At 52.1% G+C, this 21,566-nt stretch overlaps 1 protein-coding gene across 1 annotated transcript in view; it reads left to right on the forward strand.

Moving 5' to 3' along the window:
- The first annotated feature begins 856 nt into the window (after positions 1–856).
- Positions 857–21,566, forward strand: part of NUMBL (NUMB like endocytic adaptor protein) — a 37,489-nt gene continuing 16,779 nt past the window's right edge. Inside the window, exons 1-3 of the mRNA XM_079985613.1 lie at positions 857–1,094; positions 19,061–19,203; positions 21,377–21,451. Of these exons, the coding sequence (XP_079841739.1) occupies positions 19,078–19,203; positions 21,377–21,451 (201 nt within the window). The 5' untranslated portion in view covers positions 857–1,094; positions 19,061–19,077. The remainder of the gene's footprint in view (positions 1,095–19,060; positions 19,204–21,376; positions 21,452–21,566) is intronic.

The following is a 21,566-nucleotide window of genomic DNA, read 5'->3' on the forward strand; positions in this document are numbered from 1 at the left end:
AAGAATAAAGTTATCAATAAGAAGCATTTAAGGCCTTCGGGATGTCAGAACAGCGATAGACGAAAAACAGACCCAAACTCACATCTGCTTTCTAAGCTGCTCAGCCAAGCGAGAATGTTTCAAGTAGGCCCTGCTTGTATCAAGAGGCAGGGAGTTCCAAAGGCTCAGGTTCCGGCAAACACTAAAAAAAAAGGGTTCGGAAAAAGGGTGATCTGCCCTTGGGGGGGTCTTGGCCAGTGGTCCACAAGGCAGGTACAGAGTTTGTCTCTAGGGAAGCCCATCCAGGCAAAAATCAGGAAAAAGCGGCGGGGCAGAGAGGAGACAGGCGCCGCCCGCTGCGTTTTGCTGTGAAAGGGCTTCTGCGAGCATGTGCAGAGTGCCTCCCTTGGACCAGCCTTGAGAAAGAAGCCAGCGGGACTTGCAAACGGGGTGAGAGAGCCTTGAACCCCGGACACCTCTCCGCTTTCCCTTTCATGGTGTGGGGGCGGGGCTTAAGACAGGCATAGGATTTGCATAGTCGCATCCCGACGAGGTGGGCGGGCTGAGAGGACGGGCTAATTTGCATGCGGGGACGCGCGCGGGCCAATAGCCAGCCTCGGTGGGCGGGGTCGGCAGAACTTTGTAAATAACACCGGGAGGGGAGGGAAGGAAGGAGAGCGAGAGAGAGCGCGGCGGTGACCTTTTTTTTACTTTTGCATATTCAGGAGCGCGAAGCCAATAAAAACCAGCGGAGGCGCGGGAGGCGGGGTTTTGCGGCGAGAAGAGCGCGCCGGCGGGGGAGGGGGCGTGTCTGTATTTGCATATCGCAGAGCGGCGGGGGCGGGGCCGAGTCCAGCTGGACTCAAGGCGCGTGCGCGGAGGAGCCGAGGCAGCGGCGAGACGAGACGGGGCGTCCGCAGCGGAGAGAAGAGGCGGATCGGGAGGGGGGCCGGCGGAGGAGCAGCAGCAGCAGCAGCAGCAGCCGGGGAGGGGCGGCCCAGGGCGGCAGCAGCGGAGGAGGAGGAGGAGGAGGAGGAGGACCCGCGCCGGGCTCACCGTGGATGCGGAGCCGGGAAGAGGCGGCGGAGGAGGCGTCGGAGCTCCGCCGCACCCGGGTAAGGCGAAGCGGGCAGGGATGGGATGCAGGGATGGATGGGGTTGGGGGGGGGGGCTGGCAGGGGAGTCTCCCCTCCTCTCGCCTTCTCTCTCCCTCCTCTTTTTCCGCGCACCGACGACGCCCCCCCTCCTCCCGCGACGCCTCTTTCCGGGGATCCCCGCCGCCCCCGCCTTTCCGCATCCCTCTCCCGCGCCCCCTCCCCTCCAACAGATCCCTCCCTCCCTCCGCCTCCCACCCCGCCTCGAGTGACAGCTGCGAAGGGCACAGGCCCCCACCTCTTGCTCCCCCCCTCAAAAAAAAAAGCAGCCTTGCTCGGAGATCAAAGCGGACGGAGGGGGGGAGGGATCGCATCTTTCTGTGTGGTGTCCCCCCCCCCCCCCAAGCGCGCCGCCTCCGCCTCCTCCTCCTCCGGGGTTCGCAGCTTCCGTCGGCAGGCAGCGGCGCCCCCGGCTGGATAGGGCTGCGCCCCTTCTGCCTCGCCGGCCCCCCCGATGGGGCCTCGCGGGATCGTGGTCGGGGAGGGGGTGGGGAGCAGTTGCCCCACCCAGTCCTGGGCCCGGGGACGGGAGAATGGGGCTCCCCCCTCGCCAGTACTTCAGGATCGACGTAACTGGGTGGGTGGGGTTAAGAGGGATTGCGCAGGGCCAGGCGTTTGGGGAGGGGGCCTTCTGGAAACCTGGCCAGCGCCGAGCGTCCCCTCCCCGTTGTTCCGGAGAGATTCGGGATGGAATTCCCCCGCGGATGCCAGGAAAAGGCCCGTGGGGACATTTGGGGGGGGGCTCCCCCCCACTTGAGAAGTGCACAGGTTGGGTAACGCAATAGGTGGTTTGTTTGGGTGTCAAGGGGGAGAGTCGTGGGGAGTTGGTTTCCCCGTGGCAAAAAACGACATGATGCGTCCTGCAAATAAGTTGGGGAGCATTCATGACCTCCATCACCCCAAATGGCTGGTAGCATTGGGTGGAGCCCCTCAATTTCTCTGTTCTTGGCTGTCGGGGAACAGATTGTTTTAATTCTGAATCATACACATGCCTGGGAGCCTGTTTGCACCCTTGGTAGGCGTGTATTTAAAGGTGTCCCCCCCCCAAGGGCTCCTTGGGGGCCTGTTGATGACTGCAGGTGAGACCCTGTGGGTGAGTCCTGGCTTCCTGCCTGGCAGAATGAGCATCTGGGTCTGATCTTCACCCCAACTGCTGGATTCGGACGAGGCATGTGATTTGGGGTGGGGAGCTCCCTCTGCCCTCGGAGGCTGACTTTTGAAAGGATGTGCGATGTAGAGCAGGTGGCCCCCAGCAAGCCACACCCGGCCCTTGCAGTGGGCAAAAGGGGCTGGGTGCTAATGACGCTTCAGCAATCCCTGGGCAGAGCCCCAATGCAGAGCCTGCCCTCTTCCCCTGGGTGCTGGGTGCCCAGGGCTTGGGGAGATTCTGCCTCGGCTATTTTGAGGCCAGTCTAGAGCCCCAGCCCTGGTTTTATTTCCCAGCTTCTCAACTTGCTTCTTTCAAGATAAGCTTGGAGGTCATCTTGTCCCAGGCCCCTCTGTGCCCAGGAACTGCTTTGTTTAAAATGTTGTGCCTCGGGTTAGATGGCAAGTTAAGAGCATGGCCGCCTCTGAACATGTGCAAAGTGAATTTCTAATGCCCACCGACCCTGGTGCATCTGGGACTTGCGAGTATCTTGCTTCCAGGTGTTCCTGTTTGAGTCTCAGCGCTCCCCACCCCAGAGACAATCTCTCCTTAAAGGCCAGCCCAAGTTTGGATGTTCAGGTCAGAGTTGGGGGTCAAAGGAAAAGCCGTTGCTGCGAGTCGGTGTAGACACCACTGCTTTGTATGCAACAGGGTCCTGGCTAGGTTTAAGGTATCTTCCAGCCTTCCTCTCATTTTTCTGCAAAATCTTAGCCAGAGGGAAGAGAGACTTGGAGTGGATTTGGAGAGCTCAGTAGCTCCTCAAGCAGAGCCTTGCGAAATGACAAGCACTCGTCAAGAGTGCCTCTGAGCACATTCAGCGCTCTTTTCCTTTCTCCGCTAAACATCTCCTTGGGCTCTGCTTGGAGGACGTTCTTCCTGTGGCACTTCCAACTCAACATGCTGCTTTTTAGAAGAAGAAGAAAAAAACTTGAGAATCGGCCTCTCCATTCCACCCCAACCAGTGATTTTAGACTCTCGGGCTTCGCTCACTTCCAGATGCAGCCAGACAGCTGTGCTGCATTGTGGGGCGGGTGCTCCCCACATTAGAATATATATACCAGAGCCTGGGGATGCAGGTGGCGCTGTGGGTTAAACCACAGAGCCTAGGACTTGCCAATCAGAAGGTCGGCGGTTCGAATCCCCGCAACGGGGTGAGCTCCCGTTGCTCGATCCCTGCTCCTGCCAACCTAGCACTTCGAAAGCACATCAAAGTGCAAGTAGATAAATAGGTACTGCTCCGGCGGGAAGGTAAACAGCGTTTCTGTGTGCTGCTCTGGTTTGCCAGAAGTGGCTTAGTCATGCTGTACGCTGGCTCCCTCGGCCAATAAAGCGAGATGAACGCCGCAACCCCAGAGTTGGCCACGACTGGACCTAACGGTCAGGGGTCCCTTTACCTTTAACAGAGCCTGTTGGAGCCTTGTGGGAGGGAGTTCCACAGTTTGTCCTGCGTTGAAGGAGGACTTCTTTTAATCCGCCCTGAATCTTCCAGCACTTCTGCTTTGCTGGCTGTCCACAATTCCTGGCCCTACGAGGGATAAAAAAGCTTTCTTCTTTCTCTGAGCCATGATAGCTCTAGATTGCGGGAGGAATCTACTCATAATCCAGGAGATCCCTGCCTTCTTGGGGTTGGCAGGATATCCCTAAGGTGGTGTTGGTGTGTGTTTTGGGGGTGTTCCAGTGGAGGCCACCATCTGTCCCCCGCCCCCAGGATCCCTCTGCCCCACAGAGAGCGCAAAACATCACTGCCAGAGCAAGTTGCTTGAATCCTGCCCTCCTTGGGCATGTCATGCCTGGGCAATGCCAAAGGTGGACCACATTGGGGATGTGATGTACCTGGGACCATCGAGTGCCTGTTTCTTAAATTAGGCATGGCCTACCTGTGGGTGAATGTCCCCATAGACCAGAAGGACGTTCCCCTAAGGTCAGGTGTTTGTGGGTCATTACCATAGGATGCAGGACGAGGGCGGCGCTGTGGGTTAAACCACTGAGCCTCTTGGGCTTGCTGATCAGAAGGTCAGCGGTTCGAATCCCCGCGATGGGGTGAGCTCCCGTTGCACGGTCCCTGCTCCTGCCAACCTAGCAGTTCAAAAGCACGTCAAAGTGCAAGTAGATCAATAGGTACCTCTCTGGCGGGAAGGTAAACGGTGTTTCCGTCTTGCTCTGGTTCGCCAGAAGCGGCTTAGTCTTGCTGGCCACATGACCCGGAAGCTGTACGCTGGCTCCCTCGGCCAGTAAAGCAAGATGAGCGCCGCAACCCCAGAGTCGGCCACGACTGGACCTAATGGTCAGGGGTCTCTACACCTTACCATAAGATGCTGCCTATGATCCACCCAGCTCAAAATTGTCTGCAGGAGCAATGGGGTTCCTTTGCTTCTCCAGAGGTCAATGGGCTCCCACCCCCACCAGCCCGGTGTGGCCATGGGTGTGGCATCCAGGAATTTCTGGAGTGGTCTCCACAAGTACCCCAGCCCTGGCCGGCAGCAGCCCCCTCGAGAATCCTGGGCAGGGAGATTCTTATCCCGACTTGGTTGTGATGTTGTCCATTGAGTCTGGGTCCTGTGCTCAGGTGCTCGGTCGCTTCGCTATGGCCTCTTCCCAAATGGAGAGGCATTTTGCACATGCCCAGAGGTACCCCGCTGAACATGAGCTGCTTTGGAGCACCCAGAAAAGACACTTTTCCCTCCTTGCAAAGATGCTCTTGCTGTTTGGGGAAGGAAAAGGGAATGAGCAGACGGCGATGGATCCAGCCAGGGCTGGTCTAAGGGAGGTTCCAGCTGTGTCCTTTGGGGTGTAGAGGCCCCCCGACCTTTATCACCGTGGCTCTGACCCTGACCCTACTCTGAGTAGGCGGGAGCAGCCCAAGGCCCCATGGCAAGAGCTTCCAGGGACCCTTTTTCCAGAGGGCCAAATGGTGTGACTCTGCTGCTTATGGGGCAGTTTTGAAAGGAACCCCTCTGCCTTGGTTAGCAGCTGATGGGGTTTGGGGGGCCGGCATCTGAGACAGGGGATTGTTTCCCTGCCCCTCCCATGTCTGGACGCAGAAGGGCAGCCGAGTTCATGGCTTCCCAGACCAGGGGCAGCAAGCAGGAAACTGGGAAATAATCTGCAATTATTGCTGCCCATTAAGGCGGCCCAATTAGCTCCGGAGAGGCGCAGCTGCTGTTTCTTTGCCGCTTTCCTCCACAGGGGTAGCGGAAGGACTCCTGGGGTCTCCCCTGGTGACGCAAGGGGAGATGGGAGCTAGGATTCCTGGGTTCTCTGCTGGGGGGGGGGGGCGTGTTTGGACAGGCCAGGCTGCAGCACAAGGGCGGAGAATCCGGCTCCTGAGATTTTCTGGTCTGTTTGGAGCAGACACAGTGGGCGGGAGGGAAAGAGGAGTCTGTTGCAGTTTGGCAGACAGTGCATGTGAGTCATTGGGCATCTGTTTCTCAATTATTATTATTTTGAAGCGGGGGGGGGGGGGATTGTCCTCTCCCTAACCCTATGGGGCTGGTCACTCTTGTTCCCATTTTGCAGACGGGGTGATGAGGTCTGTTGTAGCTTCTCCCTTCGGGTGCACGGCCCTTTAGAAGCCTGTTGGATCAGGCCGTACAGAACAGTCCAGCGTCCTGTTCTCACGGGGGGGGGAGGGGGGCGCCCAGCCAGGTGCCCCTTTTGGGAAACCCGCAAGCGGGAATTGAGCACGGAAGCGCTCAGCCTTCCTGTGCATTCCAGCAACTCATATTCAGAAGTATTGCTTCCTCTGCATGTGGGAGGCAAAGCACAGCCGTGGTGGGTAATAGCCGTTCAATCGCCATCTCCCCATCCATGAATTGGTCTAATCCTCTTTTAAAGCCATATACCTGTAGTTTGTTTGTGGCCATTGCTTCCTCTTGTGGGAAAGGAGTTCCACAGTTTAACCCTGCCCTGCATAGAGAAGGACTTTCTAAATGTCTATTCATAATAATAAGAATAATAAATTTTATTTATATCCCACCCTCCCCGGCCAGATCCGGGCTCAGGGCAGCTAACACCAATAAAATCACAGCAAAATCATAATAGGGAGAAAAAAACCCCAATTTAAAATACAGGTTAAAATGCAGCCTCGTTTTAAAAGTAGCCCATAGATCAAGACCATAAGGGGAGGGCAGCATAAGGGTCAGACTGAGTCCAAACCAAAGGCCAGGCGGAACAGCTCTGTCTTGCAGGCCCTGCGGAAAGATGTCAAGTCCCGCAGGGCCCTAGTCTCTTGTGACAGAGCGTTCCACCAAGTCGGGGCCACTACTGAAAAGGCCCTGGCCCTAGTTGAGACCAATCTAACCACCTTGCAACTTGGGACCTCCAAAACGTTGTCATTTGTGGACCTTAAGGTCCTCTGTGGGACATACCAGGAGAGGCGGTCCCGTAGGTACGTGGGTCCTAGGCCGCCTAGGGCTTTAAAGGTTAAAACCAGCACCTTAAACCTGACCCTATACTCCACCGGGAGCCAGTGCAGCTGGTAAAGCGCTGGATGAATGTGATCCCGTGGCCAGGACCCCGTATTGCTTCTTCCCCAAATGCTGCAACCTTTTTTCCTTGGGGAATCCTTCTGTCGTTCCTGTCCCCCCCCCCCCGCCTTGTTCCAATTGGCTGCTCCTTCCTTTATTTGCAGCCCCCACCCACCCACTTCCATGCTGGCGGAGGGGAAGCTTCCTGTAATGGGCAGCCTTTTGTGGGGTGGGGGTCCCACAGATCTTGCACGCAGAGGGGTCATGTCTGGGGCTGACGCCCCACGTCATCCTCCTGAAAAAGGAGTAGGGGCGAAGGCAAACTGAGACTCTCCCCCACCTTGTACCCACTGGGGGTCCCGTATGGGAGAGAATCTCCCAGCCATGGGGCCTACGTCTTGCCTGGATGGGGGCTCTGCCACCCCCTCCCAGCTGACTCAGCTTGGCTCCATGAGCTCCAAGATTCCCTGGGGTTTTTATGGCTCTAAGTCAGGGGTCAGCAAACTTTTTCAGCAGGGGGCCGGTCCACTGTCCCTCAGACCTTGTTGGGGGGGGCGGACTATATTCTGGGGGGGGGGAATGAACAGATTCCTATGCCCCACAAATAACCCAGAGATGCCCCACAAATAACCCAGATAAATGTCTTCCGATGAAGAATATCGGTGCTATGGGGTCATTCCGTCTAGTTCCCAGTTTGCCAGGCTTTTGAGAAGGATTGGCTTGGAAATGGTGCTTCCTTTGTATGTGTATAATAAGGGAAATGCAAATAATATAAAAAGCACCTTGAGGTTCTAGTGCTTGTCAAAATCTCAAAGAATGCGTAATTTTCTCTGTTCCAGAGCAAGTGGCCCTAAATGTCCAGCGTTTTCCATAGAGCTGCAATGACTATTTGAGCTGCCTGTGTCACACATAAGACCAGCAAACTTTTTCAGCAGGGGGCCGGTCCACTGTCCCTCAGACCTTGTGGGGGTCTGGACTATATTTTGAAAAAAATAATAATGAACGAATTCCTATGCCCCACAAATCACCCAGAGATGCATTTTAAATAAAAGCACACATTCTACTCATGTAAAAACACACTGATTCCTGGACCGTCCGTGGGCCGGATTTAGAAGGCGATTGGGCTGGATCCGACCCCCGGGCCTTAGTTTGCCTACCCATGCTGTAAGTGGCTCAGAGGCAATGACTCTTCAGGTTTCCGTGGGTCACAAGGAGCCTTCTGCTTTCCTTTTGCTCCCCAGCAATCGGCTTTAAAATGGGTGGGTGGGACGAGAGACTGTTTCTGGGGCAGGCTGGGGCAAGGCGCGACGACCCTAGTGAGTGGGGAGGTGCCCAGGTTGTGGGGTGAGGATCCTGGTCTGTGGCAGCCCAGAGTCACTGCCGAGCTGGGGGTCTGCGATTGCTCTGATCCACAGTGGGGCTCAGTCGGCAGAGCGCGAGGCTCTCAATCTCACAGTTGTGGGTTCAAGCATTGGACAAAAGATTCCTGCAGTGCAGCGGGTTGGACTAGATGACTCTCGTGGTCCCATCCAGGATTGTGTCCTTCCCTGGCGCTGCTGTGGATGGCAGCCGGACTCTATCCCTGACCGAGGGAGCTGTGGCCTTTTTGTCCAAGGCAGTGTCTCTGGTTTGGCTGCCAAACGGCGAAGGCTGGGAATCCCAGGCATGGATCTAGAGGGTGGGGGGTCGATGCCCCCACAAGAAGGTGATGATGCTGAGATGGGAAGTAGCTCAGACACAGAACAGCTGTTCTGCTTGCAGAAGGTCTCAGGTTCAGTACTGAGCAGCTTTGCCTTGTCTGAAACTCTGTTGCTGGAGGTCAGGGTAGGCAATACTGAGCTACCCGGACCAATGGCCTGGCTCTGTAGAAGTAATAATAATAATAATAATAATAATAATAATAATAATAATAAAGTAGTAGTAATAATAATAATAAGTAGAGACATCACCTTGCCAACAAAGGTCCATATAGTTAAAGCTATGGTTTTCCCAGTATTGATGTATGGAAGTGAGAGCTGGACCATAAAGAAGGCTGATTGCTGAAGAATGGATGCTTTTGAATTCTGGTGCTGGAGGAGACTCTTGAGAGTCCCATGGACTGCAAGAAGATCAAACCTCTCCATTCTGAAGGAAATCAGCCCTGAGTGCTCACTGGAAGGACAGATCTTGAAGCTGAGGCTCCAAGACTTTGGCCACCTCATGAGAAGAGAAGACTCCCTGGAAAAGCCCCTGATGTTGGGAAAGATGGAGGGCACAAGGAGAAGGGGACAACAGAGAACAAGATGGTGGGACAGTGTTCTCGAAGCTACCAGCATGAGTTTGACCCAACTGCGGGAGGCAGTGGAAGAGAGGAGTGCCTGGCGTGCTCTGGTCTAGAGGGTCACGAAGAGGCGGACACGACTAAACATCAACACCCCGCCCATCTGGGAAGCTTCATGAGTTGATCTCCACTCCAAGGAGCGCAAAAGGGAAACAGTTGACCTCAGAGGTTCTAAGAAGTTTTTTTTGAGGCTTGCCAGGGAACTGGGCAAGTTGCTTTCATATTGGACTGGGATAAGAAAGCCACTTTCCCCCCAGAAATATGGTTGGACCAAGGCGGTGCTGAGTGCACTGGCTGTGGAGCCTTTTATAAAATAATAGCTTTGCTTCAGCCCAGGTCCCCTCCCTCCTGGGCTGCAGGAATCATAAAGTCACAAAACCTTAGAGCTGGAAGGGACCCTGGAGTCATCTAGTCTAGCCCCCTCCAACGCAGGAATCTCAGCTAAAGCATCCATCACAGGTGCCCCCCCAACCTCTGCTTAAAAACATCCAAGGAAGGAGAGTCCACCACCTCTCGTGGGAATCTGTTCCACAGCTCGTACTGTCAGAAAGTTTTTCCAAATGTTTAGTTGGAATCTCCTTTCTTGTAACTTGAAGCCCTGGGTTCGAGTCCTACCCTCCAGAGCAGGAGAAAACAAGCTTGTTCCCTCTTCCATGTGACAACCCTGAAGATATTTAAAGGGTGCTCTCCTATCTCCTCTCAGTCTCCTCTTTTCCAGGCTAAACATACCCAGCTCCTTCAACCGTTCCTCATCAGGTTTTCAGACCTTTGACCATCTCAGTTGCCCTCCTCTGCACACCTTCCAGCTCGTCAAAATCCTTCTTAAATTGTGGTGCCCAAAACTGGACACAGTATTCCAGGTGTGGTCTGACCAAGGCAGAAGGGAGCAGGACCATGACTAATAATAATAATAATAATAATAATTTATTTATACCCCACCCATCTGGCTGAGTTTCCCCAGCCACTCTGGGCGGCTCCCAATCGAGTGTTAAAAACAATACAGGATTAAATATTAAAAACTTCCCTAAACAGGGCTGCCTTCAGATGTCTTTATAAGATAGCTGCTTATTTCCTTGACGTCTGATGGGAGGGCGTTCCACAGGGCGGGCGCCACAACCGAAAAGTCCCTCTGCTTGGTTCCCTGTAACCTCACTTTGAATAGGGAGGGAGCCACCAGAAGGCCCTCGGCACTGGACCTCAGTGTCCGGACAGAACGATGGGGGTGGAGACGCTCCTTCAGGTATACTGGGCCGAGGCTGTTTAGGGCTTTAAAGGTCAACACCAGCACTTTGAATTGTGCTCGGAAACGTACTGGGAGCCAATGTAGGTCTTTCAGGACTGGTGTTATATGGTCTCGGCGGCCGCCCCCAGTCCCCAGTCTAGCTGCCACATTCTGGATTAGTCGTAGTTTCCAAGTCACCTTCAAAGGTAGCCCCACATAGAGCGCATTGCAGTAGTCCAAGCGGGAGATAACCAGAGCATGCACCACTCTGGCAACACCCACTGTCAGCCCTGCAGGGTTGTTGTGTTGCAATGGGGCCTTTCTTGGGTGTCTCCCTCCCCTTGGCAGCTTGGGCTGGGCTGAAGGGGGAGAGCAGGAGACAGCCTAGCTGATCTCCGTGTCTCCGGGAAAAACTCTCCAGCGGAGACATGGATAATGGTGGTGCTTCTCTCCCTTTCCACCCCCCACCCCCCTGCTTTCTCCTAGAAGGCTGAGTGATGCGCAGAGAGGATGAAAGCCATGAAAGCCGATAAAAGCTGTTCCGCTAATGGGCCAGGGCGGAGGAGGCAGGCAGGAAGCCAGGAGGGAGGCGCTGGCGCAGGTACCAAATGCAGGAAGTGGGGTGGGGAGGCGTCCCTTTGGAACCAGCTTGGAAGAGCATCTGCTTCCACGATCTTAGGAGAGTAGAATCGCAAGGGCCCCCCAAAGGTCCTCTAGTCCAACCCCCCGCAGCGGAAGAATTCCTGACAGGTGGCCGTCCAACCTCTGCTTGAAAGCCTTCCAGGAAGCTCTTCCTAATGTTTAGTGGGAATCTCCTTCCTTGCAATTCGAACCCATCGCTTCGTCTCCTCCCCACTGGAGCCACAGAAAGCGAGTTTTGTTCCATGTTCTTCCCCGTGAGGGTCCTTCAGGTATGTCATGCCTCCTTCCTGAACCTGCGAGGATCTGCATGGACCATCCGTCCCGGGGCTCTTGCAGCACCAGATGCCAGGATTTGGCCCCAGGAGATACTGGCTAAATCTCAAAGAAGCGTAACAGCAAGCATGCACAGAGTGCTGGGCAGGTGTGGGGGACTCCCTGGTCCTGAATGGGGTAACTGTGCCCCTGAAGGACCAGGTGCGCAGCCTGGGAGTCATTTTGGACTCACAGCTGTCCATGGAAGCGCAGGTCAATTCTGTGTCCAGGGCAGCTGTCTACCAGATCCATCTGGTACGCAGGATGAGACCCTACCTTCCCGCAGACTGTCTCGCCAGAGTGGTGCATGCTCTGGTTATCTCCCGCTTGGACTACTGCAATGCACTCTACATGGGGCTACCTTTGAAGGTGACACGGAAACAGCAATTAATCCAGAATGTGGCAGCTAGACTGGTGACTGGGAGTGGCCGCCGGGACCCCATAACACCGGTCTTGAAAGACCTACACTGGCTCCCAGTACGTTTCTGAGTACAATTCAAAGTGTTGATGTTGACCTTTAAAGCCCTAAACAGCCTCAAAGGCCCAGTACACCTGAAGGAGCATCTCTACCCCCATCATCTGGCTCAGACACTGAGGTCCAGCTCCGAGGGCCTTCTGGCAGTTCCCTCACTGCGAGAAGTGAGGTTGCAGGGAACCAGGCAGAGGGCCTTCTCAGTGGTGGCACCCACCCTGTGGAACACCCTCCCACCAGATATCAAGGAAATAAACAACTACAGTGGTATCTCGGGTTACATACGCTTCAGGTTACATACGCTTCAGGTTACAGACTCCACTAACCCAGAAATATTACCTCGGGTTAAGAACTTTGCTTCAGGATGAGATCAGAAATCGTGCTCCGGCGGCAGCGGGAGGCCCCATTAGCTAAAGTGGTGCTTCAGGTTAAGAACAGTTTCAGGTTCAGAACGGGCCTCCGGAACGAATTAAATACGTAACCAAAGGTACCACTGTATTTGACCTTTAGAAGGCAGCTGAAGGCAGCACTGTTCAGGGAAGTTTTTCATGTTTGAAGTTTTATTCTTTTTTTAGTATTCTGCTGGGAGCTGCCCAGAGTGGCTGGGGAAACCCAGCCAGGTAAGTGGGGTATAAATATTATTTTTTAAAAATATATTATTATTATTATTATTATTATTACTACTACTACTTAGTGAGTGTGTGTGTGGGGGGGGTGAGGTTTGTGCATGACCCACTGCGGAGACTTCTGAGTCTTGCTGTTGACTCCTGAAAAGACGCAATTCTTTTTTTTTTTTTAAATAATATTTATTGAAATTTCCAAAAAAAAGAAAAAAAGAAAAAAGAAATTACATATTCCAAGAAAAAAAAAAATACAAAATACAGGGGGGAAAAATGAAAATAAAAACAAGTTAAAAACAAATCCCTCTTTCTCTATCTTATGATTCATTTACCGTATTTTTCGCTCTATAAGACGCACCAGACCACAAGACGCACCTAGTTTTTGGAGGAGGAAAACAAGAAAAATAAATATTCTGCATCTCAGAAGCCAGAACAGGGATCGCTGCACAGTGAAAGCAGCAATCCCTTTTGCTGTTCTGGCTTCTGTGATAGCTGTGCAGCCTGCATTTGCTCCATAAGACGCACACACTTTTTAGGAGGGAAAAAGTGAGTCTTATAGAGCAAAAAATACGGTACTTATTTCCGTGACTTCCTCACACCTCCCTCCTTTATATTCCAATTCAAATAATTAATTCAGCAAATTCTTCCCTCTTTGTTTTATCTTAATTTTTTATCTTAAACATATTATATCATTCTATTTTCTATCTAATTATCAAACCATTTTTTGCATATTCCTTTTTAACCTTATTGTTAGAAATCACTTCGTTTCCTCTGCTTCATTTTAACATCCATTAATTTTACACTATTTCTGCAAGTAGTCCTTAAATTTCTTCCCATAAAATTTCATTGAGAAGACGCAATTCTTGAGCCCCAGCACCTATTACAACTCACTCTAGCCTCTGCCCAGGCTCCTAGCTCTGAGACTCACCCCACCACTGTCTCTTGGTTTTGTCCTGGGCTTGAGGGTCCCCGGAGGAGGAGACCTCCCTCCCCCCCCTTTAGAGGGGGCACATCCGAGGACACCCCCCTCTCCCGCCCCCCCCCTTTGCTTGTCTGGGACTGGCTCCCATCTGCTGAGCCAGCGGCTGGTGGCAGCTGAGGAAACAATCCCACCGTCCGTCGCGCCCCCCCTTTCTGCCTTTTGGCCAAATGTTTGCCCAGCCCCGGTACAGCTGGTGTGCTTGGACCAGGCACTGGGATGGGGGCATAGAAACAAGGGAGGGGGCTTGTCAGGACACACACACAGCTGTTGGCTCCCCAAACCCATTCAGGGGCAGCTGTCTTGCCCGGCAACGGGTTCGGGGGGGTGGGGGGGGCTCTGCAGGATGCTCTTTTGTTTCAAACAGGTCTGGTGCAGCTGTTGCAAGGGAAAGTTTGACTTTGCAAAGAAGAAAGGGGGGGACTGCCTTTAAACCGCCCCCCCTCCCCATTCCCTGTAGAATCTTTTTTTTAAAAACTTTTTAAAATTCAAAATTAAAACATATTATCCAGAAACATATCACCCTTATTCCCCCTCCCCATTTTTCCTCCCTCCCCCCACCCTCCCACACAAAACCCACCTACCCCCACCCCGGCTTCCCTCAGTTCCAGTCTCTGATTTCTCTAAGAATGTTGTTTTCTGCATGTTATAGATCCTCAAACTATTTAGCTGATTATCATCAATTAAAAGTTTGTGAATGTTTATTCAGAGCCAGCCAAGGAGTCCAGTTTGCTTTGTTGCGTCTTCAAATACTTTGTAAAGGGTTCCCATTCATCTTTCAAGTCACAGTTATCCTTGTCCCGTAGCTTATATGTCAGTTTTGCCAGTTCTGCATAGTCCGTCAATTTTTCTTGCCGTGATTCTTTAGTTGGCGGTTCTTCAGTCTTCCATCCTACCAGAACTCTTGCGGCCGTTGTCGCATACATGAAGATGTTTTTCAGCTTTTTTGGCAGATCTTTCCCTACAATCCCGAACAAAAATCAGGTTTTTTAACAAATATTAAATGGAATTCCCTGTAGAATCTGCTTGGGGGGTCTCCATTCATTTTCTCTGCTCCTCGGCGCACCCCCCCCCATCTTCACAAGAGGGGTCAGAGTTACGGGGAGGGGGGCTGTACCAGCCCAGTGTTTGTACCCTTTTTGTGTCTCTCCGCAGCCGGCCGTCTGGTGGGGGTTGGGGGGGAAAGATTGGCTTTGTGGCCATTGTGTGGGGCACACGCGTCACACAAAAGAGAACACTCCATCTCTCCCCCCCACTCCTGCTTGTCCTTTTCTGTTGTCCTCGTCTGGCTATTTTGGTGGGGGGGGGGTGCCTTTAACAGCTGGCCGGGGCCATCTGTGAGATGAGAGGAGCCGTGGGGTGGCGGCCGCCGTGGGGAGGGAGCGAGGTATCTGCAAGCTCCAGAGAGGCTGGTGCAGCAGGCAAAGGGGTCTCTGTGAACTTTCTCTGCAGCTCAAGAGTAAGAATGAGGATCCGCGGTTTCCCTCTGTTGTTGGGGTTGGGCTGGATGACCCCACGGGGTCCTTTCCACTCTGCAATTCTGTGACTTGCAGGGATTCCTGCTAGAGGGGGAGACGACAGCTCCTGACCACAATTCAATGACCTGGGAAGGAGCCTCGGCAGTTAGCGGAGTTGGTGAGGGCATGGTGATAACGCGCAGGCCATGGGTTTGATCCCCGTGCGGGTGCATTTTCCTTTATTGCAGGAGGTTAGACTAGATGACCCATGGCGCCCCAAGTCTCCTTCTTCATGCAGTGCAAACGGTGGAACTCCCTGCCACAGGAGGCAGAGATGGCCACCAATATGGGTCGCTTTAAAATATTCCATTTTTCACTCCATAAGACACACCTGACCGTAAGACGCACCTGGTTTTTAGAGGAGGAAAAGAAGAAAAAAAATATTCTGAACGAAACAGTGGATGTATGATTTTTGTGGCTCATGCTGTGGTCACAGACATGTGATTTGACAGTGAGTTTGGGGTACCCAGTGCAAAAATCCTGAGGATTCATGTGGATCTGTGCTTTGTAACCACATTTTTGCGCCATTGCGGCCCCAGGCAACAGTGAGTGTGTGATTTTTTTGGTGCAGGCTGTAGCCATGGACATGCTATGTGATCTGATGGTGAATTTGGGGTGACTCAATGCAAAAATCCTGAGGATCCATGGGCTTTTACCTCCCCCCTCCCAGGCAGCCTCCACTAGCATCCTTCATCTCTCTTCCGATCCCACCGATCAGCTGTTACCTTTCAACACTCCCTTCCCTCTTGTTTGCCTTAGTGTCTTTTCCTTAGCTGGAGCAGTTTTTTGCTCCTCCTTTTCTTCTAATTTCTCTCCTCATTGCTTTAGTCTTCCTGTCTCCTCTCCTTGCAAGTTCCCTGTCTTTACCTCCCCCCTCCCAGGCAGCCTCCTTTATTGCTAGCGTCCCTTATCTCTCTCCCCGATCGCTTGCCAATCAGCAGCTTTGTTTCAACACCCCCTTCCCTCTTTCAAAAAAAGAAGAAGCATGATCTGCTTTCCGCCCCTGGGCAATTCAGCTCCAGGGACCACGCATTTGCTCCATAAGACGCACAGACATTTCCCCTTACTTTTTAGGAAGAAAAAAGTGTGTCTTATGGAGCGAAAAATACGGTAGGACTAGACAAATGCATGGAACGATGCTTCTGAATCCCAGTTGCTGGTAACCGCAGGAGGGGAGAGAACTATTGTTTACGGATCCTGCATGTGGGTTTCTCTTTGAGGCCCCTGGGAGAAGAGGTTGCTGGGCCAGAGGAGCCTCCTTGGGCCTGATCCAGCTGTCCTTCTGTCCAAGGCCTCTTGCTCAGCTCCTGAGCATAGCTGTCAATGTTTTCCTTTTTTTAAAGAGAAATTCCCTTATTCTGAATAGGATTCCTCGCAAGAAAAGGGAAAAGTTGACAGCTATGCTCCTGAGTGATGGCTCTTTTCGGCTTCATGGCCTCTCTACCCCCACCCCAAGAAATCCTACGCTCGACCCACCCCAGGGGATGCAGGCTGTGGCTTGAAGCCCTTTTGTGGAGAATGTGGGGCAGGAGCTGACCCTTCCCCAGGCGATGGCTAAGTAGCTTTGACCTCCTGGCCTTGGGCCGGGTCAGGGGGGAGCAGCTGGCGGCACACAGCCCCTTTCTCTGCAAAGATGGCCACTTCCCTTCTTTGGTGGGGCTCCTGTGTGCTTAGCAGCCTTGCTTCAGGAAGAAATGTGCTGTCAGGGGAGCAGAGCCCCCTCCAGGAGGAAAAGGGGGCAACCCCTTTTTCCCTCCCCCTGCAAAGTGGGTGGGGGCCCTGCTGTGTCGTACCATCTGCAGGTTTAATGCTCAACTGTGGCAGGGGGCTTATTTAAGCATGTCAGGAGTTCAGTGCTAGCACTTTGCCTTGCGAGACTGCTCCTGAGCACGTGGGAAGTGCCCTTCTGCCCATGTCCAAAATTTGTCGGGCACATTTTGCGCTTGGCTACCAGCCACTTGGGACGGGGGTGGCGGTGTGGGTTAAACCACAGAGCCTAGGGCTTCCCAACATCAGGGTCTTTTCCAGGGAGTCTTCTCTTCTCCTGAGGTGGCCAAAGTCTTGGAGCCTCAGCTTCAGGATCTGTCCTTCCAGTGAGCACTCAGGGCTGATTTCCTTCAGAATGGAGAGGTTTGATCTTCTTGCAGTCCATGGGACTCTCAAGAGTCTCCTCCAGCACCAGAATTCAAAAGCATCCATTCTTCGGCGATCAGTTAGACTACAGCTCCCATATTGGCCATGCTGGCTGGGACTGATGGGAATTGGAGTCTCAGCATCATTTGGGTGGCGCCCGGGTCTCCATTACTGTCCCCGTGAGTGATGGGCAAGGCTTCTGGCTGATGTTGCAGTGGACGCTCAGTTCTGCCTCAAGCAACATATCCATTTAGGCTTGGGCACTGTGGGTTAAACCACAGAACCTAGGACTTGCCGATCAGAAGGTCGGTGGTTCGAATCCCCGAGACGGGGTGAGCTCCCATTGCTCGGCCCCTGCTTCTGCCAACCTAGCAGTTCAAAAGCACGTCAAAGTGCAAGTAGATAAATAGGTACCACTCCGGCGGGAAGGTAAAAGGCGTTTCCGTGCGCTGCTCTGGTTCACCAGAAGCGGATTAGTCATGCTGGCCACATGACCCGGAAGCTGTATGCCGGCTCCCTCGGCCAATAAAGTGAGATGAGCGCTGCAACCCCAGAGTCGGCCACGACGGGGGCCTAATGGTCAGGGGTCCCTTTACCTTTACCTTTACCTTTAGGCACTTGCTGCCACCAAGTGAAGATGCCCAGGTGCCAGGATGCCTGTCAACTGACATTTCCACCCTCTGGAGGTGCCTGCCTGGTTCAAAATTCTACAATCTGGACCGTTTTCTCACACCAGCGACACGTCCTGTCGAATTCTGTCTGTGATACTTTGTCTGCACCTGCAGAACGAATTTCAGGAAACCAAAAAGTCATATTGAAAACTTCCAGCTTTTGAGCCAAATGGCAACCAGCCGTTCCGTTTTGGCAACTGGAAACCCTGATTTAAGAAGCCACCTGGCTTATATACCTGAGTTTCTAACCGTCTCCTGGCCTCTTGTCTGTGCATCTCTGGGTCTTCCAGGGACCCAGGTCTCCCCTTAGCAGCTCCCATCTGGGTTGCAAGGACTGTGTGTTGTTTGTGTGTTTTCTTTTTCTTTCCTCTGCCTGCGATTGAGGCGTCCCAGTTAAATCAGCCAAGGCAAGATCAAGGGTGTTTGTGTGCATGCTCAGAGATGGTTATAAAAGCCCCGGCTCCCTGATGCTCCTTTGATCTTGGGAATGTGAAATTTGCTGGAGATTCGCCTCCCAGAAAATCCTTGCCAAAAGGGCGGGGGGAGGCAAAAAAACCCCCACCACCTTGCTGTGTTTCTTTTTTAAAAAAATATCTTCTTTATTAATTTAAAATACCATCTTACAAATACATTACAGCAAAGTTTAACGCGAAAATGAAAAAAAAAGATAAAGAAAATAAAAATAAGGAACATAAAAGAATTAACAATAACAAATGAATATCCGTTAAAAAGCCAGTTATTTATAGTGATATTATCCTAGCGGAATTGAATGATACTTGTGTACAGTGGTACCTCGGGTTACATACGCTTCAGGTTACATACGCTTCAGGTTACAGACTCCGCTAACCCAGAAATAGTGCTTCAGGTTAAGTACTTTGCTTCAGGATGAGAACAGAAATCGTTCTCCGGCGGCACGGCAGCAACAGGAGGCCCCATGAGCTAAAGTGGTGCTTCAGCTTAAGAACAATTTCAGGTTAAGTACGGACCTCCGGAACGAATTAAGTACTTAACCCGAGGTACCACTGTATAACAAACAAGTGGAATAAATACCATACCTTAGGGGAATATACAGAAAAAGCAATGAAACAAACTGTGCGATAAAATGAAGACAATATAAAAAAGTACAACGAGAAGGATGGGAAGTTTCTTCCAGGAGACCTTATTGGATAAGATATGATGTTATATAAACATCTTGCTGTGTTTCACTCCCAGTGAGATGGGGGCGGGGGAACAGGACGGGACCCCCAGGGTTATTAACCCTTGCTCTGCCAGAGGCTTCCGGGTCTCCTGAGATTTTGGTGAGCTGCATCCTGGGGTCATCATGGCAGCAGCCCTCCCTGCTGTGAGTCCTCCCTCCCTCCCTCCCTCCTTTGGGGTCCTCAGGGATGCTGAGCGCGGCCTTTTCCCCTCTCTGCCCCCTTTGCAGGCCCGGGGGGGTCAGCGATGAACAAGCTGCGGCAGAGCCTGAGACGGAAGAAGTCAGCCTACGTCCCGGAGGCTAGTCGTCCCCACCAGTGGCAGGCCGATGAGGAAGCCGTCAGAAAGGGCCGCTGTAGTTTCCCGGTGCGGGTGAGTCTGGTGAGGGGCGCCGGTGGGGGGGGGGCAGAGTTGGAGGGAGCAGAAGGAGGGGGGTGCCTTTATTTTACCTTATTTCGTGAGATCTATACGCCGCTTGTTTTAAAGGCGCGACAGCTCCAAAGCCGCTTACAGGAAGAATGAAACACGATCCGTATAAATACCGTATTTTTTCGCTCTATAAGACGCACCAGACCACAAGACGCACCTAGTTTTTGGAGGAGGAAAACAAGAAAAAGAATATTCTGAATCTCAGAAGCCAGAACAGCAAGAGGGATCGCTGTGCAGTGAAAGCAGCAATCCCTCTTGCTGTTCTGGCTTCTGGGATAGCTGCGCAGCCTGCATTCGCTCCATAAGATGCACACACATTTCCCCTTACTTTTTAGGAGGGAAAAAGTGAGTCTTATAGAGCAAAAAATACAGTAACTCCTTGAAATATTTGGAAGCTAAAATTGGGCAATGGATGGAAAACGGATCAAAACTCACACAAGTCTCGGGAAGGCTTTTCCCAAACGGAAATGGTTATTTGGTGGTACCCCCCCTTTTTTATTGATTTTCCATATTTATAAACAAACAAAAATCTTATATGTAATAATTCCACTTTTGTTTACATTGTTGGATAACTTCCTTGACTCCCCCAAGCTGAGTTTCAATGTATATCATTGCAACAGTTTTCCAAAACTATTTTCCCATAAAATTTACTTAGGCAATTAACATCTTTCTTTCTTTTCATTTTCACTTTAGACATACTATTCTATAACATCACTTATTTAAATCCTAGGCCAGTCTGGTGCTCGCAAATATTTCTATTTAGATTATCTTAGCATATTTGGTTAAATAGTCTTTAAATTTCTTCCATTCCTCCTGGTACTCCAGGTTTTGTTTTGTTTTTTTGCCAAGCACTGCAAATTGTATGGTATATCAAGAGGCATGGAGTTCCACAGGGCTGCGCTGCCACACTCAGGATCAAATACTAATAGTTACCCTTTGAATTTGGCCCTGTGGCAAATCGGGAACCAGCGTGGATCTCTGGCAGCAATGCTTTGACGTTGGTGACAGGGACTTGCTCCCGTCAGCAATTGTGCTGCAGTATTCTGCCTGCAGCTTCCAGATCAAGCGCAAGGGAAGCCCCACAGACAGGGCGCTGTGGCAGTCAGTCTTGAAGAAACCCGTGCATTCTGTGGCCAAGCTTTCCTGGTCCTGGAATGGTTTCAGGTCCTTTGGGGATCTTTCATCGCTTTGCCGGGTCCAGATCCCAGCTCAGCCCAGGATTTCCCGAGAGCAGCTGCCCAGGCTCTCTGCCATACCCAGCGCCTTTCCTGTCTGTGAAATGGGAATATCAGTGGCGACCCTGAGTGATGGCCAGGGAGGTGAGTCCAGCTGTCTGGACTCTGCTCTAGGAACATGTGTGTATGTGTGTGCTTGGGGAGGAGAATATAAAGAGTGCAGAGTGCCCGTTCCTCCACTGTGAATTGCCAGGGCTTGGTTTTCAAAGCAGGTGGGAGCTCCGTTATCCAAACATTTATCATGGATATTATTTGGGGTGGGGGGTGATGCTCAAGTCCGTCTTTTGACTAGAGTGTGTGGGGGGGGTTCGGAGCAGGAGGCAGAAGCCTGGCTTCATTATTTATTTCATAAATTTTTACACTGTTTGATTGTTTTGAAAAAATGGAGCGGTTTGCGAAAAGAAAAGAGAAGGATAAAGCGAATTATCAGTAGAATTATCAGTAAGAAGGATGAATAAGAATTTAAGACTTTTGAAAAGTTTTAAATGCCCTTAGACTAAAAGCAAGTTGAAGCTTAAAATGGGTTTAAGCAGGTGCTGAAAGGAGTACAGTAAAGGCACCACTGCTGCTATTATTATTATTATTATTATTATTATTAGTTAGTTAGTTTGTTTGTTTGTTAGCACCCCACTCATCTGACTGGGTTGCCCCGGCCACTCTAGGCAGCTTGCTATCAAGTGGCAGGGAGTTCCAAAGTATAGGTTCCACCAGACGAAAAGATGGATTTCTGAGAAACATGGAGCAGGTTTCACATGACCCCTGCAACAGGGCCAGCTCTGCTGATTTGAGGGGGGTCGCATGTGGGGGGAGGCGATTTCGCAGGCAAACTGTTCCCAAGTTTAAAGGGCTTTATACCTTGACCCCTGTCCTTGTCCCCGTAGTACCTGGGTCATGCTGAAGTCGCGGAGTCTCGGGGAATGCACGTTTGCGAAGAAGCCGTGAAGAAGCTGAAAGCGGTGAGTTGCTGGGGGGTCTCGCAGGGAGTGTGGGGCAGGGTCTGGTTTCTCTCCCGGAAACGCATGGGGGGGGGCAGAGAAGAGGCTAGAGGGCAACCTGTGTGTGGAGCAAGGC

This window comes from Podarcis cretensis (genome assembly GCF_951804945.1).
Source record: "Podarcis cretensis genome assembly, chromosome: 8".
Classification (NCBI taxonomy): Eukaryota; Metazoa; Chordata; class Lepidosauria; order Squamata; family Lacertidae; genus Podarcis; species Podarcis cretensis.